The 23,337-nt window shown below is 36.5% G+C and overlaps 1 protein-coding gene across 3 annotated transcripts; it reads right to left on the reverse strand.

The window, feature by feature from the left end:
- Nucleotides 1–2,143: 2,143 nt before the first annotated feature.
- MLC1 (modulator of VRAC current 1) lies at nucleotides 2,144–22,145 on the reverse strand. Of its 3 annotated transcripts, XM_074589432.1 has the most exons (13): nucleotides 22,028–22,145; nucleotides 21,371–21,508; nucleotides 20,491–20,674; nucleotides 18,259–18,348; nucleotides 16,152–16,205; nucleotides 15,961–16,062; nucleotides 10,184–10,285; nucleotides 9,018–9,089; nucleotides 8,431–8,547; nucleotides 7,454–7,510; nucleotides 6,279–6,401; nucleotides 4,664–4,831; nucleotides 2,144–2,715 (listed from the first exon to the last, which is right to left on the reverse strand). In XM_074589432.1, exons 3-13 carry the CDS (start codon nucleotides 20,668–20,670, stop codon nucleotides 2,641–2,643), a joined length of 1,140 nt encoding a protein of 379 aa, XP_074445533.1. In that variant the 5' UTR covers nucleotides 20,671–20,674; nucleotides 21,371–21,508; nucleotides 22,028–22,145; the 3' UTR covers nucleotides 2,144–2,640. The 3 variants fall into 3 exon arrangements, with proteins under 3 accessions (XP_074445533.1, XP_074445702.1, XP_074445606.1); XM_074589601.1 differs by lacking the exon at nucleotides 15,961–16,062; XM_074589505.1 differs by lacking the exon at nucleotides 10,184–10,285.
- Between the last annotated feature and the right edge of the window lie 1,192 nt (nucleotides 22,146–23,337).

The following is a 23,337-nucleotide window of genomic DNA, read 5'->3' on the forward strand; positions in this document are numbered from 1 at the left end:
ACAGTAGCAGAGGCCACAGTGGGTGTTGCTTTGAATTACAAAAGCATTTAACCCCAGAGTGAGATTTATAGCGAAGCTTTCTCTGCCCGAGAAAGGCTTCTTATGTCAGCGGCCAGCTCTGCATGGTTTTAAAAGCCTGCCTCTTACCTCCATGATTTTCTTTCTCGCATTGGATACGAAAATTCAACCTCCAGAGTGGTATCCATGGTGGGGCTCCTAGTTTCCTAGGTGTGCAGGGAAAAGTCCTAGCACCTGGCAGATTGTGCAGTGCAGTTCCCGCTGGGCTGAACAAGGTGGGAAGAGAGCTGTGTCCAGGCAGGGAGTCCAGGGGTGTTCATCATCACTGGAAAGCAGAATCTATGGCTGGTAGCTCTATGACAACCTCTTTTTTTATTCCCATCTATTCCTTCCCCTTGTTAATCTAAGAAGACTAAAAAAACCTCAGCTACAGACATATATCTCAACTATTACTTCAGGGTCAATCCAAATTCTAACTTAATCATTCTCTTTAGCCTATTTAGTTTTCCTCTTTCTTTTTGACGAATGCTATTTTCTTCACCTCTTATTAAAATACTGTAGTTCCCCAAAAGAGAAGTAAATATCGCCTATTATATCCTGTCATTAGGTTCTTCACAGCCACTCCTGGCAGCAAAACAAAAATCAGTAGCTGTTTAAAAGGTTTTCACTGTTTGGAGGAGAGCACCTCAAACCATTTGATTCAAAAGGAGTCTTCCTCAAAAGGACCAGAAACATGGTGTAAAGACCCTGAGTGCCTTGCTTGTATAAGCATTTTGTGGAAAGGAAATTCCTTCAGAATGTGCAACTCCCCATTAATTTCTTTTCCAACCAAGGTCAGTAATAGAAGCAACATCTACTTCTATCTAACCTTCTGGATAACCAAAGCCAATAACCATTTGACAGAAAAGATACAGATGATCTCTTGAAGACACAGATTCAGTTAAACACAGGCAAGTGTGTTACCACCTAAAAGAAAGCAAACCATTAAGATACATTCACGCTATTCTACATATGACTCTGCATTTTCACTTTACAGTGATTCATTAAGAACTTCTACACTACCTACAGTCTTTGTCCAGTTTCAATCCATGTGTGAGATTTATAAAGTTGTTTGGATGTTTATTTTTAGGTAGAACTGTCACTATTTCTTTGCAACTTTCAAAAAAATTGTGTACAATCGAAAACTAACTTTTTCTATTTATAAAAGTCGTAAGATTGGAGCAGATTCATCATTATTTATCTGCCTTGTTGAGAGAATGTTCACACGAGTACCACCAGTAGAGGCATGAGATTTGACAGTATTTAAGAAAACAGCAGCTGCATCCTCTGGTTGCTGATGTATTAGTCTGGACCAGAAACATACACTATTTTAGGTGAACACAGAGGTTGGTGCATACCTGCTCTTAAGAAGCACTGCTCTAAACTTGAAAGAGTATTCTCTATGTATTAAAATGCCATAATAATTATCAGCTTTCCCAAAACCAAAAGAAAACATGCTAGCACACCTGAAGGGCTCCGCACTATACATACCTCTCTCTCTCTCTCTTTATTTCCCCTCCCCAAAAGCAAAGAGGCAAGCTTTGCAGCATGCTCTGAATAAATGATCTGGGTTATTTCAGATTAAAAAAGAATGAACCTAAAGTCTAGAACCTTTCAAAAACTAACAATAAAACAATAAAAACTGAAAAACAATAAAAAACCACCACCTTGTCAGCAGCTATCTTCCTAGTAACACCAAAAAGCCTATTAACATGGAAAATCTTACAGTGTTCGAAATCAACACAATAATAATAATATACATAATAATACACATAATTCACCTCAGAGAAAAAGGCAATCTGTGTGGGGATTATCCCTTGTTCAAGGGCTGATAGCTTCTGTAAGTTTTAAAGATAGTTAGGAAAAGAAATAAATGTGAAAAAACTCTCTTAATATCAGTAGTATCTCCTGTTACATGGCTGACTGCTTCTGTTTGTTGCTATTTTTTTGCTTTGGCTAGTAGACTTTGTGTCTGGCCACTCAGAAAAAGCCCCTTCCCCATTTAACAGTCCAGAAATGGAAGCCTAGTGGGAAAGAATATTCTGTTTTCACTTCCCCAATTAGAATGTCAATCCACATTCTTGAGTTTCCACATAATAAAGACTTTTATTTATATAAAAGCAATGAGATGCAAACCAACTTCACAACTCCTACAAAAGTGAAGTATAAGCAAAAATATCAATTATGACTTGTACTCATAACTTTACAAAAGCATTTATCAGTTACACTGACTGCATAACTGCAGTTATAACAACCTCTTGCAAATATATGAAGCATACTACATATTGTCACATTTTACTTTGCCATCAGCATAAATTCATTTGACTTATTACCTTTTATCTAAAGGCATCTTCTAAAGCAACACTAGAATACAGATACCAACAGAAAAGACAGATGTGTTAAAAATATTATCAATATATTTCAAAATTATTAGAAAGACACATTATTTACTGTGTTATTCCCTGGCTCCTACTGCTGTAACTATATTGCTGTTTATAAACGGAAAAGTTTTTAAGCCTTAATTCAAACAGTTGATTTACTGTATTGGCTTGTACTGTATTGGTGGCATTTGCAGAATCCAAACTACTGAGCCATCTGCACCACAACTGCTTTCCAGGCTTTGTCTTTGTCAAAATCCTTTAAGGTATTATTGGAAACCTAAAAGCAAACACATTTCAGACAAATGGAAACATGAAACAATGCTTTGGTTAAAAACTGAAGTTCAAGCAAATAAACACCTGAGAAAAACTAGGAGAATGTATACATGAACAGTTACAGTCTGAACTATTAAAATATTCTATATATTGTAAATTGTATAGTTTTGTATATTGTATAGTATACATTTATGATAGAAACTGTATAATATTTGAGACATTTGGGTCAAAGAAACTTGGCAAAATTCCTATTTTAAACATGTTATTTAGCACATTTTTTCAAGATTTTTGCCAAAATGTGACTGAAAGCCCTAGCATCTAAATCTCTAAACCCAAAGCCAAAAGTAGCCCTCTACACTGCAACTGAAGCAAGATTAACCTACATACATGCAAGCAAACTAAGGTCTTGCCTAAGAACACAGACTTCTGAGCAGCCAAAGGGACCTACAACATCACCTGTAACATTATTCATGTGTTAGGTAAGCAAAAAGGTGTTGCTTTTCTGGACAAAGTGCTCCTTTTAGCATTTAACTTGCACCCAGTTTCTCAGTGACTCACAAACTAGGCACACTTATGTAAATAATCCCCAGAATAGATATGTTTAGCCATGCCATGACCTATGCTCCAAATGTGATTTGCAGCAGTGGAAGTGCTGCTGGGCTTCATATTTTATACAGAACATAACTCTCAGGACACAGATCCAGAAAATAAGCAACCTACACCGAATGCCCTCAGCAGCCTGAGGGGACATGAATCTACAGCTTCCACTTTCCATTACCAGCTGTATAATGACTTGACTGAATTTCAGTCCCTGCTCCCAGTGTTTTTTATCCAGTGCTGTTTCAATGAAGATGCTCTTTCTAGAGCAGGGACTGAATCCAGCACTCTCTTTCTAGTGCTGGGCCATGCAATTAGCATCCAGTTAACACGAATTTCTCTCCTAAACTTTAAGGATAAAGCACTTTGTACAGCAGAGGTGAAGAGAGTCTAAGGGCTACAGTGCTGTGCTAGGAGAAAGCTGTAGTTAACCTACGCAGGCTGAAGAAAGCTGGGTTCCCCCAGTCCCTGAAATAGCACTCTAACCCTGAAGGACTATAAGGAAAGTGGCAAGAGTAATACTGCCACCATCATGCTCTAAAAGAAGTATGTGACAAATCTGTATCTGAAAGGATAGCTTGAACATGGAAGTGCAGGAAGGAAATGGTGGGAAATATCAATTCTGGTCTTTATATCTTTATCACCAACTTTGGTAGTGTGGTTAGGACATGGAGACACCTGCAATTCCAGGAACCCTCCTCTGCACACTATTTCATGCACGGGTAGCCACTCACTCAGCTTGCCCATTGTTGTTCCTATGCTCCAGGTTCTTAACTCTTCCCACTCGCAGATTAGGGAATTGAAGAGAACTACCTCGGTTTAGTAAATTCACTCCCCCACAGCAGACCTTAGAAAGGTACAACTCTATCAAATACTCTCTTTCCATAGCCTAAAACCTTTGCTCATATTGAAAGGGTTAAATCCATTCCTTTCTTAATAGATGGCTATCTCATTATCAGAACACAGTCATGCAAGGCCCATCATCTTTTCTCTAACTTCATTCTGACATATAAATAGCAGCATCCTGTGGAGTAGGACAGTAGGACTATCATCTCATCTTAGTACAATGATGAACCTCATCTGTAATTGGGAGCCCATACTACAAATATGAACAAAAGGAGTCTTTAACCTTACAACTGTCTTTCTCTTAACAGGACTTGTCATGGATTTAGATATTGAGTCTGTCAAGCCCCAGTTGTCATTTAACCAGCAAAATATTATCTCTTTCTTAAAAAATTCACCAGTGCATTAACATCTTTACAGCTCTATGGAGCAGCTTTTAATTGTGATCTGAATTATGTAACATAAAACATTACAAAAAATATATTTTAAATTTTATGAGTAGAAATACTTACCTCTGTTGTTCTGTATTCCTGTTTTTTAACCTGTGATGCTGTCCATGATGAATCATATAGTTTCATTTTTGTCTTGTAATTTACACACTGTATTACAGTTCCGATAGTAAGACATGCCTGAATTAGCAGCATCAACATCAGCAGCAACAGGAGTACATCATAAGATTGCTGAAAATAGAGACATTAAATGTGTTGTTAACTACCTGAATAAAATATTTTCTGCCATTCCCATCCTTTGGGATTTGTATCTAGATTTTATTTTTTAACCCAAATTATAATTTACATTTTATTTCATCATGAAACTTCAATTAAAATTTGAATGCCTGGGTTTGCTCAAAGTAGAACAGCAATTATTTTTAACAAAATATTAATTTGCCAAATTATCTTTTCCTCTAGAAATAGAACAGAATTGAGGAATCCATCCTCTAAAACACAGAGCCTCTGACCTGAGCAATGTTGCAGCTGTGCCTGGGCCTGGCCTTGTGCCTTGCTGGCTCTGACCTTGCCCTGCCGACTTGAACTCCTGGCTGACCTTGTATCTGCCTCACTACTATGGACTTGTCTGGCAACCACTGAACTATTAGCTGAACCTGGTTACCACGGCCAGACCTGCCTTGTTTTTCTTTTTTTTGTGGGTACTGTAGGACTGCACCCCTTGCCAATGTGGTCACTGTCCTTGTCTCCCTTGCTGTCACCTTCTGCTCCATTGTTCACCCTCCTTTGCAGAGCAGCCCAGTCTTGCTGCATCCAGACACAGAGCAGCAGAAGAATCTAAGAAATGCTCTGTAAGGGTCACATCAATTGTCTAGGCAGTCCAGCTTCTGTCTACAACATGTGCAACAGGAGAAGCTACTTAAAGAGAGCATGTAAGTCATGGCCACTTACTGAGGTCCAACCACATACTATGTTCCTCCAGTATCAGAACAGGATCACATACTCAAAAGCTGGTTTTCCAGTCCCTAAGTCTCAGTTTAATAAACATTATCACTCTCTTCTTCTAAAATTACAAGACTACTTAAGGACGAGTGGGTACTAAGAATCAAGACTCTTATTGACACTATTTTAATCCCCATAAATGGTTCTTTGAACATCATCACAGATTGCAAAATACTTTGACAGTAAAGCCACAGAAAGCTCTTCAGCAAACACTGGTAACACTTCATATTGAAATGCTTTAAGGTTTGAAAACTTTTTTTCTTCTCTGCCCCAATCCAGGCTTTGAATGAATCCAGGTGTAAGTTTACAATCCCAACATGCCACCTGTTGGTAGACATCCTAAGAAACACAAAAATGTATTCTTCAAGTAAACCAAGAATCTTTCATTTATACACTACAAAGTTATAAAAAACTCAAGGAGTCCAGCATATTACATATTATTTTTACTGATTCTTTAGAATAATATCCCATTGTTTTTAAACTGTAATTCCAGGGTGGCAACAGATTTAACATACTTAAAATTATATCATTAGTCAAGTAAGCTTTTTTTAATAATTTCTATAATGTTTTATTCAACCTTGATGTTGCAGTACCTTGTCTTCTAATACTTCCTAATTCATTCTTGTGTTGCTACTGTAATAGGTAGATGTTAATTTTTCAATTGCATAAAAATACATACTTTAACAGCAGGTGGATAATTTTTAAAGATGTCAACAACTTGCATGATACTGAAGGATAAGTATGCAGAAGCTGTGAATAACAAAGGAGAGGTAACACTGCTAATGGCAATCAGGACCTCAACCTAAAAGAAATAAAACAATAAGTGTTAAAAAAAGAATAAAAACAAGTTAACACTTTGATTTGTGAACTATATCTCCTTGAAGCAAGCATAACAAAAGTGTGTAAAAGTGTGTAAGATTATACATATGAGACAAATGAAGAGCCATCCACATTGCATACACAGAAGCAAGCTTTGAATAAATTAAGTTCCTAGCCAAAACACTGTTGTTCTGTAATTCATTTTCCACTTAGTATGGATGATGGGGGTTTTGTTTGATTTTAAAAGTGCCTTTCATATGCAGATAGAGGAAGCAATACCCCATTTAGAGAGCCAGTATAGACGCATCATTTATTCTTCAGTTTGTATGAAATAATGAGAATTAACAGCAGATATTGCAGATTTGCAACCTAAAATAACTATGCACATAAATTTGAGTGCAAATTTATTTCAATACAATAGCAGCCAAGTTTTCATTCAAATATCATCCTACAGGATCAAATTCTCACTTCAGTTGTGGTCATGCATCATTACTGACTTAAATATGGTTGCATGACTGTAACTTAGAACAGATGTCTTAAGGCAGCCTAACTACACATCTGGGACAGTTAAGGAATAAATGCACTCTATTGAATATTCTTAGTCCTTGTTGCTAGCCATGCAGATGAGGAATTTGTTTAAAGTAGGTTCTAGTCCAGTGCAGCCTGCACACCTAATTTTCTTCTTTCAGAAACCACAGCTCAAAGAGGTCAAAGGACCTCAGCTCAGGAATATGAAAGCAGTTCTGGGCATACCATATGAGGAATGTTGTTTTCCCAAGGAACCAGTACAAAAAAACCCACCCAACAAACAGTCCTTTCAATTCTTTTCTAGAATTGGTGGAATTAAGTCTCCAAAGGACCTACTGGATTTCGTTTCAGGAATACCAGCTTACACTCGTGCTACATATTTCTGTCACATTTTGTAGAAGCAACTAAAAACAAGTGAGCAAACGTGAGTAGTGCCCACTATCAGAGGCAGGCTTTCTTAGCATTACTCCACTCTAATGACAAAATCCAAGAATTTTACACACTTACCAGACATTTACTAGGATATTCAGCAGCTACGTGACTTGCAATAGCACTTGGAAAGCACTAAACAAAAAAGCGTAACAAAATAATATTTACCGACTTGAAAATTATACAAATTACAATTGAGTTACAGTGATTCCAACTGGTCAAATTTCTTGAAAACTTAAATCTGTATAGACTTATTATGACAGTATTAAGAATCAATTACTCAAATGGAGATAAAACTAATCTTCCATTTAACTTGCATTTAATTAGTATCATGTATTAAACCTAAACATACTGAAGTATGATTATCCTCAAAACTTGACACTTTTACATAAAAACCTAATGAACCCTACTGAACTTTGTGAATTCTGAATGCTGAAAAACTTATGATCTTTCTCCACTTCATGCTGAGGGATTTTCCAGACATAGTAGCCATATGTTCATATCTAATGTTCATTGTCTTCTTTCTCAACTGGTTCAATTAGTGGCAAGCAGGGTAGCACGGCATCCTTCATGAATCCACTGCTCCTAGGTACAGGCTGTTATTAGTGACAAGGGTTACCAATCAGTCTGAGGCTTTTATGGCAGTTAAGGCTGACAGGCTAAAAGCGCTGTTATAAGGATTCTACCACGCTGAAACTAAACTCAACTTTTTATTTTGCAACCTGAAATATTCTAAAACCTAGGACTTGTTTGACAAAACACTTCAATTCTAATAGCCTTGTTTTATTACTCATTTCCATTTTACTGAACTGAGGACTGAAAATGTATCAGAACATTTTATAAGAAACAAAGTACTGTAAATCAAAATAGAAAAAGCATATTGCATAAATATATCAAGTATTTTGAAGCGCTAATTTATTTGCTAAGCAGCAACTGTCAATTAGTATTAGGGTCAAACAACTATTCCAGTAAAGAGAGGAAAAATAAAATAAATTAAAAAATTAAAAACTCAAAGACACTGTTTTAAAAGAGTACCTTCATTCTGCACTACTTACAGCAACTAAGATCCAAAAGAATGTTACTGAAAGATATGGACCTGACACTAGAACATCCATATTCAAAGCAATTATTCCACCAAATACTGATGAAATTCCAATAATCACCTCAATTACCTAAAACAAAGAAGAGCACACACATTATTAACAGTGCATTTGAACCGAATTTCCTATTTGCATATAGAAAGGAACTCACTGGAAGGAGAAAAATGCATTTATGCTATTATCTATGCATTAAGTCAATGTTTTTCAGATCTAAAATAGAGCAAAACTCCATCTGGCTTAAGTAAAAAAAAAAAATAAGCTTCAATATACATATTTAGGGTCTCATTTATTAGCTCCATCGAACAACAGTTCAATTTACTCTATCCTTAAGACATTAAGTAGTCTCTTTCCTATTATATATGGCAGTTATCACTTATCTTGCAACAGTCTAAAAGGAAACGTTTTAAGATATATCTGTCATTTCTGTCTTTATTCTTTCAGCTCTTACCTACACTGATCTCTTCCTGGCTTTAATGAAACTTAACACTTAGAAAGATGAAAGAATAAGTTGATTTAATGAAAGAAAACAATGCCTTTCTTACTGAGTATGACTTCAGAATTCGAGTAGGAAAGCTGACATTGCTCAAAACGATGGTACTGTCATATGCAGTATTCTAGAGAGGGATAAAAAGTCATGATCAAAAAAACATAAAAAGCAATACATTCCTTTCTAATATCTTGTACAACCTGTTACAGATCCTAACAGAGGCACACGATGTGACAGCGACACACCACAGAGTCAGACCACATCAATCTCATTAAAACAATTGAGGTAGACCCTGATTATCTGCTATACAACCACTGTTCAAAAATGAAATATGGTCACCTTGTCTCCCCTTTCCACCTTGAAAATATACTTTCTTCCTGAGGCTTCAGATTTTACTGATATGGATTAACAGTAACTGAAGGAGAACAGTACACTATACGACTTTATCTAGTGAGCAATACTTCCACTGGAACACAAAGTGGCAGAGCGTATTTGCTTCATTATTAGTTACAAGAAGTACTGTTGTAGAAAAATGAGGGTGGGATTTGGGAGAGCACATGTGACTAAAGAAAATTTTATCTATAGCCCCAAATTCTGAAGCCAATATTCATTGTCCAGAAACCACCAAATTGGCATACATGACAAATACTTTCTCTACTTCAGGCTTCAAAAAAGCATGGCTTGCATACATACAAGTCACAGTATTCTGATGTTTCATACATCATTAAGCTTTGTTCTACAAACCAGAAATAAAACATTTGCCATGCCTGTTCATAAGATATTCAAACAGCCGTGTGCTGTATAATTGCAACAGGTCATTTTGCGGAGGGCCCATGGCACTCAAAGACAGAAGAGGCTATTACCGTTTTGTACAGTACTTTTATTTATTATTCCAATCTAGTTTTACCATGGAACCTAGTTTCACTAGAACAGGTTGCCCAGAGAGGCAGAAGATGCCCCATCCCTGGAAACATTCAAGGTCAGGTTGGATGGGCTCTGAGCAACCTGATCTATTTGAAGATGTCCCCGCTCATTGCAGGTGGAGTTGGACTAGATGACCTTTAAAGGTCCCTTCCAACCCAAACTATTCTATTACTCTATGTAATATGAAATTATATACTGGAGTTGCCAGTAACTTGTCAACATAAGTAATACAGGAAAAATCTAGTATTTTTTAACACCAAAAAAACCCAGACATTTTTAATCCCTGAGGGTACCTACTTTCTTTCTCGTACAGCACTCTTCAGTAGACCTAGCTGAAATGATCACAGTAGTTGCCATGAAGATTTCCAGCAGAATAAGTAGAATCAAGTTGAAATTTATCTGTCAGTAAAATCCCAGACAGAAATAAGTTACATCTTCCATATTAAAAATACAGGAGGGAGCAGGATCTAGCAGTCCATCTATTTTTTATGACATTCAGACATATCTATTATATCTATTAATTAGATACTTTGTTAACCCTTTTCTTGGTTCTTGATGAATTTCTGGGACAACACTTAGCTGTCAACATAATGGTCAGAATGCCTAATCTAAGAAAAAAAAAACATTTATTTAATTTATGGGAATATTCTGCCTGAAGATTTTATCACTGTCTTCCAAAACAGCACTTAATGACAAGGGGGTGATTGCTGGGTACATTTGCATTTTGCAGGACCTCCCATGTGAAACTAGATGCAGCAAATCATGGAAGATTCACAGGAACAGAAAGAGTACAAACAAGAGCAAGCCTGACTAGCCCAGGGTCTAAGATAATCGACTGGAGGGGCGGGAAGGAGGGCCACAGGCTCCCAACCCTTACGCTGCAATCCAAATGGTGGGATACAATGTGTAACGCTGAATGAAAACACAATCCAAAGAACCGGGCCAAGAATCCTAGCTCTGTGCTCTACCTATTGCAAGCAGAGCATTGATGAACACTCTTCATGATTTCACAACTCTTGCAGGTCTCACAGACTACATTACTGTGCAAAACCATAGATGCTGCCATTCCTCCTGCCATTCCTCATCTTCAAGAGACAAATAAGTGAATGTAATACTTTACATTTCTCTTCGGTTGCTGATTATCTCATGAAAAGAGGTAGGTATCTACTCTACATGGGCTGAATAATTTTTTAGAGGCATGCAAGTTAGACAGAGTGGATCTCCTTCTCTTGTCTTCAAAAGCACCGTGTTTTTCCACTGGCAGCCCAAGAAAACATTTGGAGGTTAGGTCAGGCCATTGGGCAAAGTAACAGAATTATATTATTCCCTCATGTCAGACCTGCTTTGTAGATGATCAAATCTGTTTTTCTCTGCCACATATCTTGCAGCACACGTCTTTTGAAAAAGATCGTAAGTGGCAGATTTGAAAGGCTTTTCTGGGTACTGAAATTCACCCTTCTTGGGAAATGATAATTGGAACTATGAAACTGTATAGTTGTTATTACAGCCAAAAACATCAATAGAAGTCATAGTGGCAATCTTCTAGGGAAAGTGCTAGCATGAAGAATAAAGACATTATTTGGCAAAAGAAGAGGTGTCAAACATGTGGCCTGCAGAACAATTTAATCCAGCCTGCAAATTCCTATGATTTGGATGTGATTTGACATGTAGTGCTGGTACTGATGTGGGAGGACAAGGCCACACTATACAGTGCAGTGCCAAGCAGACATACAAGACTGAGTCCAGAAGCACTATAACTACATTGGAGGACTAGCTCATTTAGTGCTAGCTGTAAGAAGTAAGGAACAGAAATTGAAAAAGTAACAGTAAATACATTAGATTTTTTTTTTTAATTTAACTTTTACCTTTCCAGTATTTTTTTTTCTGATATGACATGTCTAGACCATCAGACAGGACAGAGCCTTCCACTCATAAAATTAGTTCATCACCCCTAGATCAAAGTAAAAATATCTAATCTCCAGTTTTGGAATTTGGGTGGGTTTGTTGTTATTATTTTTTAAACAGAAATACGGCTAAAGCTAGAAGTAAGTATCTTTTTATACCATCAGTAACAATGGTAAATTCAATGTTAGATTTCTAAGCACTGAAGAAAATTATCCCTACAACTACCACTGTACATAAAACCTAGCACCAGATGCAGAGAAACAAGTAAACTGTATCCCTAATCCTCTTCTATGACTAAGGAACACACAAGTGCAACTGGGTGTAAAGCAGCAAATTAGCACGACTTTAATCCAATTTGCTCTGAACCTGCAACAGGCATTTAAAAACATGGTTCACTGAAACTGTACGAAAGGGTTGAATTAATTTAAAGGTTAAATAATTTAAAGTTCAATATAGTTGCTTAAATGCATATTTTTTACACAGTTTAAGATATCCTCCAGATGTTTCAAGGCATCTGCACAGGTCTGACAAATAATGACAGAGCACCTAAAGGAGACTGATGCCTTCCTGGACCAGTGGCTGAAGCAAGGCAGGACAAACCAGCACATACCTAATGGAGACACACGCTTATGGTTAGGCAACACAATCAAGCACCTACACTCCACTATCTGTGTGCCCCCATGCTGCCTAGGCTTCCACTACTGTCTGTGGAGACCTAGTCTATACAGACAAGAGAAGGAACCCCAAAAGCTTCTGGGCCAACCAGTTGCTAGACGAGGGGTTCAATTATACTGGCTGCTAGTGCCATTTGAAATACTCAAGCATAGTGAATGTGCCTACATGAATGGGATGTATGACGGAGGACTGATGGGGGATTCTCACCCACCCAGAGTAGAAGCAGAAGTCAGGCAGAACATCTCACAGCACATTTAAAATAAGAGATGCTTAAGTTTAGGCCATGGAATCCTGCCTTAGCCATCTACACTGAGGCAAACAAGATTGTACTGCAGGGTCCCAGTGCCTGGATCATCTCAACTATAATGGAGGTACAGACACTCAACGCACACAGAGGCAATAAATGTATGTACTCAATTTGGAGCTAATCTGAGTCCTAATCTGTTCAAGATCTGAACCCTTTCAGTTACAGTGGCCAACACGCACATGGCTTCACAGAATCACAGAATGGTTCGGGTTTGAAGGGACCTTAAAGATCATCTAGTTCCAACCCCCAACACTCATTTTTGTCCCTCAGGCTTCTTACTCTGAGAGCTGGAAAGGAACAGAGTGGCAGCAGTGGTAGTTTGCATCTTTTAGACATTGCATTCTTCATGTTGAGAGTATACTAACTACAGAACTACACACCACTGGAGTGGTGTCACACAGTCACAGCCTAGGACGTGGCTTGTATCTTGCATTCCATTTATCTATCTGAAGTAATTTTGTAGAGTTATCCATCAACACAAGTAACACTAATGAAGAATTACCCAGGTCGTTTGGGGGGGGGTGTTAAATATTAATTGTCTTAATTGGATAAACTTATTCTTTTTATGAGTCTTACTGCTTTTGAACTACTGGCAGTGATTTCACTTCAGACCTAGTATTATTTTCTTGTGCAGTTTCCCATGGAGAGGGAAAATAAATACAATGATGAAAGAACAGTTAAAAAGATGGTATTCAACATTTTCTTTGTACCGCATGGGTAATGGAAAACCGCCGGCAGTGAGCTGCCAAACAGTGAGACTGCCTCACTGAAACAGTATCCTTCAAAGAGGAGAGCAAGTCAGTACCATGAATAACTCTTAAGACAGAAAGGTCCAAAAAAAGCTTCAGAGCCAGCTTTGCACACACATTTATCCTGATTTATCTTTATACAGTGATCAACACCACAGTATGGATATGCAATAGGCAAGTGAAAAGAATTAAAACCACATAACCAAGAATGTCTTGTAGATATTATTGTAGATAACTAACATTGGGCAAAGAGAGAATTTGCCTTGTTAGACATTTAATGTTTGTCACTTATACTTTTCCAGTCTAATATAATCTCTTTTTTCAAATGGTTTGATCTGCCTCGAAAATACAAAAGCTGTTTAATAATAGAAGATGCAAACTTTTATGCAATCTAAAAACTACTCACTTCAAAAGTATGCAACTAAAGTTAAGCTCTTACACACAGAGCCAGCTCAAAGCTTCTCAAGAGCATAAGCAAAAACTAGTTTTGTCACACTGGAGCTCGTGACAAAATAACTATTTATTGTGGTGACAAAATTAGTCCCTTGGGCCCACCCTTCTTGGGCAGACATTGCCCTCCACTGTCCCAACCACGCTGTGATCCTGTCTACCAGGGAAGGGAGTGCAAAGCGTCTAGTAGTCTCCAGTCACAGAATCACAGAATGGCAGGGGTTGGAAGGAACCTCTGGAGATCATCTAGTCCAACCCCCCTGGCAAAGCAGGGTCACCTAGAGCAGGTTGCACAGTCACACTTCTGTGCTGTTTTCTCTCAGAATGCTTGGACTGGTTTCTAATATTTGAACTCTCTACCAAGAAAGGAAGGGAAAAGGGAAAAGGCAGTACCACTGCATCTTGTATGTAATTCATTCACCCCAACATCCTAAGACACTTGAGGGGGAAAATGAATGAGGGAACTGCTACACTAGCAATAAGCTAGCAAAGGCTGTGCAAACAATTGACTGGTATAAACTGTCCTGAGATACACACAGAACCCAGGGGGCCATGACACTGTCCCATCAAACACAGGGCAAAACTGCCCCCATCTAAAGCTAGTAGTACTTGAATTCAAGTGATTTGACTGTCCAGAGTGCTAAATCTCCACAGCTCTGATTGACTGCAATACTCCATCTCTCTGAAAACTCGGCCAGCTGCACAGAAACATGGAGCTAGACCTAGTTATCTAATATAAAAACCAGCTTTGTAAGTACTGGCTTGATATACAGTACTTTCTAACAGGATGTAAACATGGTTGATTTAAAAGTTCTACATCTGTGAAATCTGGAGCTAATCAGATATTATTAAAATAGCATAGATAATTCCAAAGCAAACTATAGTCTCTGCACTATTTTTCTATTAGAAAAGTCTTTTGTTACTAAAACTAATTCAGATCTGCTATATGACTATAGGGAGCCATTATTACTGCTGAGCTCTTAGTATGACAACAATTGATATGATAGTGGGAGGAGAATGGAACAATCACACATGAGAGCAGTCATTAACTTTCATACGAAATGTATGGCATAGTTGTATTGTGTACTGCTATTCTGTGATAGTCTATTATGAATATTCATCAATGGCAATGATAATACCTATTGCTATGTTATTTACTCATACTTGTAACATTCTTATTAGTACAGAGGTCTCAGGACATTCTACCGTAACACAAAAAAACAAAACCACCCTGTAGTTCTAATGTTTGGCTCAGACTATGAAAGACAGATGTTAAAAGGTTGTGACTCAAAACCAGTGAACTTTTCCTAGCATGAAATATGTATGCTTCAAATGATGTAACTGCTGCATTCTCTTTGTTTATGATGTATAAGAAAAGTGCTCATCAAAAGTTTCTTTCCTGATGGCCTCACAAGCAAAACTATTCATTAAAGAAGATCCAGGAAAGGATTATACTTAATCTGGTGATGAAATGTCCTAGCACTGTTTGGGACACCTCATTTCAGTACAATTCAACCCTAAAAATTGGCTAATCTACAGATGAGCTACTAATTCATTTTCAATTTTCTCTTGTGACCCTGCTCTTTAAAACACACAAACAAACAAATAAAAAACCAACAAAGCTTGCTACAGTCAACAGAAAAATAAACAGTCAGTTAATCAAACTGGATCACATTTGAAAATCTAGTTCGTGTTTTCAAACTTTGAATATAAGAAGACAAGAAAGTCATTTCCATATGTATCACCTCTAAGTTAGCTATAACATGCATCTTCTAGCCATGTAAGTTTCCACCTTCGATGTAAATTTTCCAGTCTTGTCTTACTCAGAAAAGTAGTTACTGCTCGATGATCTCTCCTCACAGACTAAGTAGGAATACTGGGGTATCGACAGCAATGTAATTACATGTGATCTCCACCTACCTCACACATACCCTTTTTTTAAACAAAGATAAATGAAGAATTAATTAGTAATTGTTTTAGTAACTTACATTTATGGCTGATGGATTGAGGACAAGTTTGCATCCAAACCAAATTAAACACGTCGTTGTTACAGCAAATGTAGAGACAAATAGAATCTGAAAATTTGGTATCTGAAAAACAGTTTCAGAATGGGTTTCCCTCTCATTTTAACCACAAGAAAAAAAATAATATGTAATTGTCAATAAAATCATATACTTACCACATTAATTTTATTCCTTGCTATAGCAAAGCTCACAACTGCTGAAGGAATACACTGGGAAAATTAAAAGAGAAGACTAGTGGGATATTCTGCACACAGAATTTTATATATATTTCTGTACATGTATTTTATTTGGTCTTAATTTATATTTCAGTTAACTTAGACAAACAGAAGATCAGAAACTCTGAGAAAGTCTGTCACTCTTTTCTGAGCTCATTAATTACAAACAGTATCTGAGGATTACAAGAGGTTTAAACATGCCTTCCATATCCTTCAGTTTTGACTAGCTACCCAGCACAATGTGATGAGTAAAGGAAAGAAAGGAAGTCTTTCATGAGGCATTTCACGCCTTTGTTAGTTTAAATTAACTCTAGAAGGCCTGAGATCCTTCTGCAGGAAAAGAAAAACACTGCTACTCCCAAACTGGGCCTCCACGTTCTTTTAAACAGACAAAAAGTCATGGTTCTGTAAGCTAAAATTTGGCCAGTCTCAACATAGCTCTGAAGAACTTTGTGAAAACTCATCTTTTGAGTCAAATTACACTTTAAGAATTGTGGCTGGGATCTCCAATATGTTCAGTAGGTACTGTGTTTCTATACTTAAGGGCAAAGCTAAATGGAAAAATCATATCTAAGTGAAAAGTTTCACGAAGTAATTTCTCTATGCCTTAGCTGTTCCTCACCACAATAGATATGGTACCATTACAGATCCACAAATACATAAAGTTATAACATACTAATAAGCAAATTAAAATTTACTCAACTAAAATTATTAAAAATGTTTCCATGTTACATAATGAATCACGTAACAAATGTTGCATTTCTTTACTAATTATCCTTTCACACCTCTCAGCACTGATGGCTTAACAATGGAACTGCTGTAACTAGATTAATAGCGACATTTAAAATTCTTGGCAGCACTTCCTTAACACCTAAATGACCTGTATTTAACATAATTAAAACATCCTTTTATGTCCTGGATACCCTAGAGTCTCTAGAACACCACATGACTATGTTTAGGCAACTGAATCCTACTACTAGTCAAAATGGTCAAGAAGTCTAGAAAGCAATTCAGCTCATGCTAGACACTTGGTGGTCAATTGGCTATATAGCTCCCCAGGCTCTTCCAACTGTATTGACTCCATCATCTGTTGTAGGAGCTGTAACACTTTGCTCACATACAGACACCCAAACGTACACATCTTTATCCACAGCAAGCCATTCCAACACAATGTGATAACCTGCACCTACCAGATCTTTGGAAATTCTCAATATACACAAAGTTCAAAGAGACAAGATTTGGGGCAGAAAAAGAGACATCTTGGTAACTGACAGTAATGTTGCAGAGAATAACACATCAGTGAAGATATTAACTTCAAAAACTGCTTCAACTTTATTTTAATGTCTCTAGCAGAAACATAAGTGACAACGCATTCACAAAGCAACTCCTGGGATTTGTTTACAGTAAAGCATTAGTCTTGCACCTAATTTAAAACAAATCTGCAAGTCAAGTTGCAAAAATAACGACAAAACAGAATCCTGCCATGGACAAAACCAGTACATCAGACTCATCTTATGCACATATATCTAAAGCGCATATATTAAGCGCATATAATACAGCACAACAAATATGAGTCCCTAAAAAATATAGTAAAAAATATTGAACTTTGAAAAACATCAGACATCTTTAATGCATATTTTACTATTACTTTAATAATTAATAATATTCAAGAGAACTTCTTAGTCTGCTTCAGTACATGGCAAAATACATGGAAAAAGTAATACTTTGAAATACAATCTGAAATACATTCTGATAGCATTTAGCCAGGAAATTCCCCAAATACTTAACAATGTAAATTTTCTCAAAATCAAGCAGAGAAAAATTGTTCATGTGGATAACTACTGTATTCCAGTGGTGAGCTGGTTAATGAAAATGGTAGCACAAACCAGTTGTCTTTATGAAAACCCATTTAACGAACTGTTATACAGAATTAAATCATCCATGAAGAAAGTTAGTAGTAAAAAGAGAGACAGAATAAAATGCACAAAAATTATTTACTACTGATTTTGCTGCCAAACAGCCACAGCAAATAATTAAGAATGCTTACTGAACCTGCTGCACACCGTAAATAATCCATTTCAGATGGAAAAATATTTCCCAGATACAGTGAAAAGCCAGAAGTAATAAGGAGGCAAGTCTGCAAAGCAACAAATAAGATAAATTAATATGAATAAAACTATTTTTTAAAAAGCAACTTGTCAGATAGAAATCAGTAATTCCTTTCAAATTAGGCTACTGATGAATATTTAATAATGCAGTCTTTGTGTGAATAATTTTGAAGCAAAATACCAAAACATGCTGACTTCTGAAAAGATGTTTTGATGGTTACCAAGACTCACTAGTGAACGATATCATTTGAAACAATACAGTTTGAATCAAGCATTGTGCCCTGACTTGGCAAATACCTAATAAAATGCTCAAAAGGTAATTGCAGTGTTCAGTGGTTAAAATGTTTCAGAAACCTCAACTAAGCCTCTACTTCGCATTCTGTGCTTGACTCCACCAACATTCATTATGCCTATGGGCAGCTGGGCATACCAACTAACAACTAGAACACAGTAATAAAAATAGTATTAGGACATATTGATGAAGATTCTTCCACCTATATTCCTGTCTCCCTCCAAACTCTCTTCCTGCTTTGGTCCAATAGCACACCCATAAATGTTCAACTGCTCCTGTTCCTTTACTAACTATTCTATTTATTTCCTAACTATCAGAGTTAGGCTCTCAGCAATAGTGTATTCTATTAACATTTTTTCTTTTTCTTTTTGCTTGTCATTTCTCAGAGTAGGCATTTCTTTGAAGGAGAAGCTGAGCAACAGAATGGCTCTTTTATTTGGGCTTTTTTTTTAAGTTACAAAATTAGAGGGGTGTTCAAAAAGTCCTTGTCAAAAAATGACAGAAAATAAGGATAGCATATATCCGTGTACAGGCACACACCCACAGAATTCTGGCAGGCTGGAAGAACACTATAGAATACAACTTAAAATTGTGCTTGAGGCATATGGACTTGTTCCTGCACAAGAAAAGTCCACACCAGCAGGCACTTTGATGTCATTATGGTTTGCATCTGCTCCCTGAAGTACAGGTTCTGTGCACTATGATTTATCTTGCTCAACATACAGACTTTCCTTTCTGGACACTGTCTTTCAGAAGAGTTGAGAGAGATTAACCATTATAATACTTGGGAGAAAAATCTAATTGGAATTTATTGGATGACCTTATTAATAAAATTGCATTTATGTTGATCCATAAAACTCATGCTTCTTGGTAATATGACTTCAGCAAATTATCATTAAAAATTAGTATCTCCAGTCATTCACAACAACTCAGTAAAAAGGAAAAATCTAATTAAAGACAGTTGTCCTTTTTCACAATTAAGTTTAAGAAAATTTAATGCAAAGAAAGCCAGCTCTTCTTTTCCTCTCTTTTTATGTAACAGTACATCTGAAAGGAAATCCAAGTTCCACAGATTGTCAGAAAATGTTTCCATGAAAATGTTTTCATGTCAGCTGTTTCCACGAAAATAAGGCAATACTTCTATTCACGGTGCAAAAATAAGTAATTACCATATTAACAGTGAAACACTTTTAGCTCTTAATAAAAACTACTCTTCAAAACACACAAGCTGAGAGAAAAAGATTAAATTCTAATTGCTATAACAAACTTTAATCAACCTGGCTCAGAACACGAAGCATATGATGTACATGCAAGATCAGCATCCTGTTTCTCTTGCAGTGACACAAAAATTCAAATCACTGACATTCATGTAAGAATCCAATGTATATACCTCACTACATGAAGATTCTAGCAAATAACTACATGACTACTGATCCCTGAAAGATGAAAGGGGCATTTAAGTACAATATATATTTTTAATTGCAAAATGTTATCATGGCAAGTAAAGTACTTTTAACAGTTAAAAATATGTTAAGAGCATACTTTATATCCTTTACCAAAGGCAGTGCTTATACACACATATGGGTTGATATTTACCACTACCACACTTATTCTGTTTATGCTATATGACAAATATTAAAGATAAAAGTCAGCCTTCATATAGCATCTTTGATTAGTACAGAATTAGCCAAAGAATACCATCAGTCACTTAAGTGTTACATTCTAAATTTGCCAAATATGATCCTTTCTGTACAAATATTTATATTCAATACTGTCAGTGATGAAATTGTGAGTGCCCAAACGATGTGAAACAGAACAGATTACTCGGCACTGAGACCTCACCTACATTTTTAATTTTTGTATCATTTAAAGTACTTACTCCCATCAGCAAAGAAAAGATCCATGTTCTGTAACTAAAGCAAGGATGCAGCCTCTTTGATAGATGAAGGTCACTGGATTTGATATCTGGTATATAATTTCCATTCTCTTGTTTTCCCCGCTCCAAAGTTGGCATCCTGTCATAGCTAAATTCTTCTCTGTAACCCTCTTCCCTGGTCATAACACTTCACAAAGACAATTAAATAATAATAATAATGAAAATGCAAATTATGAAGAAAGATCAAAAATATAATTTAGTTCCTTCACATACTCAGAACAGTGCTCCACTAGGTTTTTGCCTATTTAAGATAAAATCAATAAAAGCAATTTTTAGTAATGAGCTGTATTTACATTTCAAAACATGTAAGCATTCTAACAACTTACTTGCATACTCTAAGTAAACTGCATCCTGTAGCCACAGTTCATAACAATATGGTATAAACATCAAGAGAATGCAAGTTTGTGTATCTATGATAGCTCAATAGACTTTTATTTCAAGATCTAAGAAACATTTTTGGAGGTGTTTAGTTTGAGGGTAACTCTATAACCAAAGCTTTTTGCCTTTTTTTTTTTTTTAAACTCTAGGACAGAAAAGATATTTAAACATGTTTAGATATTAACTCCCATTTGATTTCAACACTTCTTATCAGATATCTAAAATGACAGACTTCACTATGAATCCGATGAACTCATATATTCACAATAACTCAGCTACAGCAAACTTTTTCTAATTTACCCAGTATCAACCATTTTTCTTGTTCACTTTGCCCTTTTATGTTCATCTCACTGCTTACCAATCTGTTCAAATACCTTGATCAGTATCTTAACATTAGAATTAAGTTACTGCAGATTTTTCAACCGTTAAAAATCTTCATGCTTACCTTCAACTGAAAAGTTAACTGTCAGTTTAAAACAGTCTTGTGAACACAGCTGCCTGTACACTTTGTGATATTCTCACCGTTCAGTGAGTCATGCCGTCTTTGAAAAGTTCTCCCTTACACTTTGGCTTTCAACAACATCTATTCAGATATGGAACAAAAGCACAGCAAAAACTTCAGTTAAGCCAGGGAACAGGAAAATGCCTCCTGAATTTTAATTAACAGAACACACTAGAAAATGACTGTACTACATTCTCATAGGGCTGCTTCCAAACCAGACCAACAAATTAAAAAAGTTTAAAGTCTCTTTTTTATTTGAGTACTACCCCTTGCTTAGCATCTTAAATAAAACCTTCCTCATAGTTTACCACTTTTAGTTATTATAATAGCCAGTGATAACAATGTTCAACAATCTAGTTCCTTTTTCAAAAGAACAAAAACTACTTACAATGTAGTATTCTCCTAGAACGAACTACAGATAAAAATTCAAGTATTCAAGTATCCCAACAAGCTGGGAAGTTAGACAGTTAGAGGTTAGAAATCTATCAAGAATATTATCCTCACTGTAGAACTCTTCTTTATCTTTTTCTACTAACCCTAGTTTTCTAGAGTGTTCAGATAAACCCTGCACACTTCAGTCGTGCTGACATTCATACTTACAGAACACCGTGATGACTAAACAACAAATTTTAAATCTAGCAGGCAGCAATGACATGCAATGGCCAGCGTACATTGGATTCAGTCCTCCTGCTTATTAGGCAATGAAAAAAAAAGAAAAGAATGCTTTTATCTTGAAGATGTTGGCACCTTGACAGCTGCAGCAATGACAGGGTCTTTTGTATAAACTTTAAACGCTGTTGTAACCAAGACACAATTAGATCTTCAGTATTCTGAAGGGCATCACCTTTAAAGTGTGCTAGAAAAACTTTAGAACAGCACTACTTCTCAATTCGTACAGACTGTCGATTTCACTCTTCTCATAATGTCAGCCAATACTGAAAGAATATTAAAATGTTACAGTTGTTTTAATAGATTGAAACATGGAAATTAATACACCATACACAGTGCTAGACACAGCTGTAAACTGTGTTAGAAAAAGGGTAAAAAAGAGACTCTTTAGCCAATCAAAACTGTCTTAAGTAACTAAGCCCTTCTTTTCCTGGGTTCAGGGAAGAAATACCATGCAAATATTTACATTACCTGTAACATTTAAAAGACTACGGTTTAATGGAAAATGGGTAATACTTACTTTACTGGTTTGTTCTAACATAAATTAGTATAGATACAAGACAGGATCATATTTTATCCTGTTTGACCAATTTAGGGAGATCAACTTATTTTTTTCCACAAAATTGGTGAGATATTCAGGTATTTACTTGATCTAATCTCTTTGAATAAAAACAATTTTAAAATTCCTGCATCACTGAACAGAGCAGGGCTCAAACCCTACAAACTTTTGTTCACAATTCCAAGTGTTGCAGCCAATATTGTACCTGAAACCCACCTCTCTCAAGCATGGCACTACAGTGTTTGCTCTGGTTATGGTGAAATTCCTTCTGCCCCCTTCCCTGTCCATTTCTTCGTATTTGCCATTTTCCTTTTTGCACAGATGTTCACCACACAATTACTGTACCCTCTGCATTTAGCATCAGTGTTAACAAAATACACTTAAACTTCACAGCTCAGTTTCTACTCTAAAAATTTTCTGGGGCCCTTATTTTACGTTCCCCTAATTTCATGCTCCTGATTCCATAAAAAGTCTTGGGTCATTTTTGCGTATACACAACCACAAAGCAAGATCTGGTAGCCAGAGCCCAAGTCACAGGCCAAGACCTTATAACACTAGGTAAGGTGCAGGTGCTATACAGAGATTCCGCCCACCTCTAAAGGGTGCATAGGAAATCTACACAAAGACTGTAGGAAACATAAGAATGCCAACAGAAGATTACGGGCTTCTGAAAAGGATTTAC

Source organism: Larus michahellis, chromosome 1 (assembly GCF_964199755.1).
Source record: "Larus michahellis chromosome 1, bLarMic1.1, whole genome shotgun sequence".
Taxonomy (NCBI): Eukaryota; Metazoa; Chordata; class Aves; order Charadriiformes; family Laridae; genus Larus; species Larus michahellis.

Excerpts from the sequence above, each read along its gene's own strand:
- MLC1 (XM_074589432.1), bottom strand. The coding sequence starts at position 20,670 with ATGACCAGGGAAGAGGGTTACAGAGAAGAATTTAGCTATGACAGGATG. Across the intron at positions 16,206-18,258 it reads TACGGTGTGCAGCAGGTTCA|TGTATTCCTTCAGCAGTTGT; the intron begins GTAAGCATTCTT and ends TAATTTTCCCAG. Across the intron at positions 6,402-7,453 it reads AATATCCTAGTAAATGTCTG|GTTGAGGTCCTGATTGCCAT; the intron begins GTAAGTGTGTAA and ends TATTTCTTTTAG.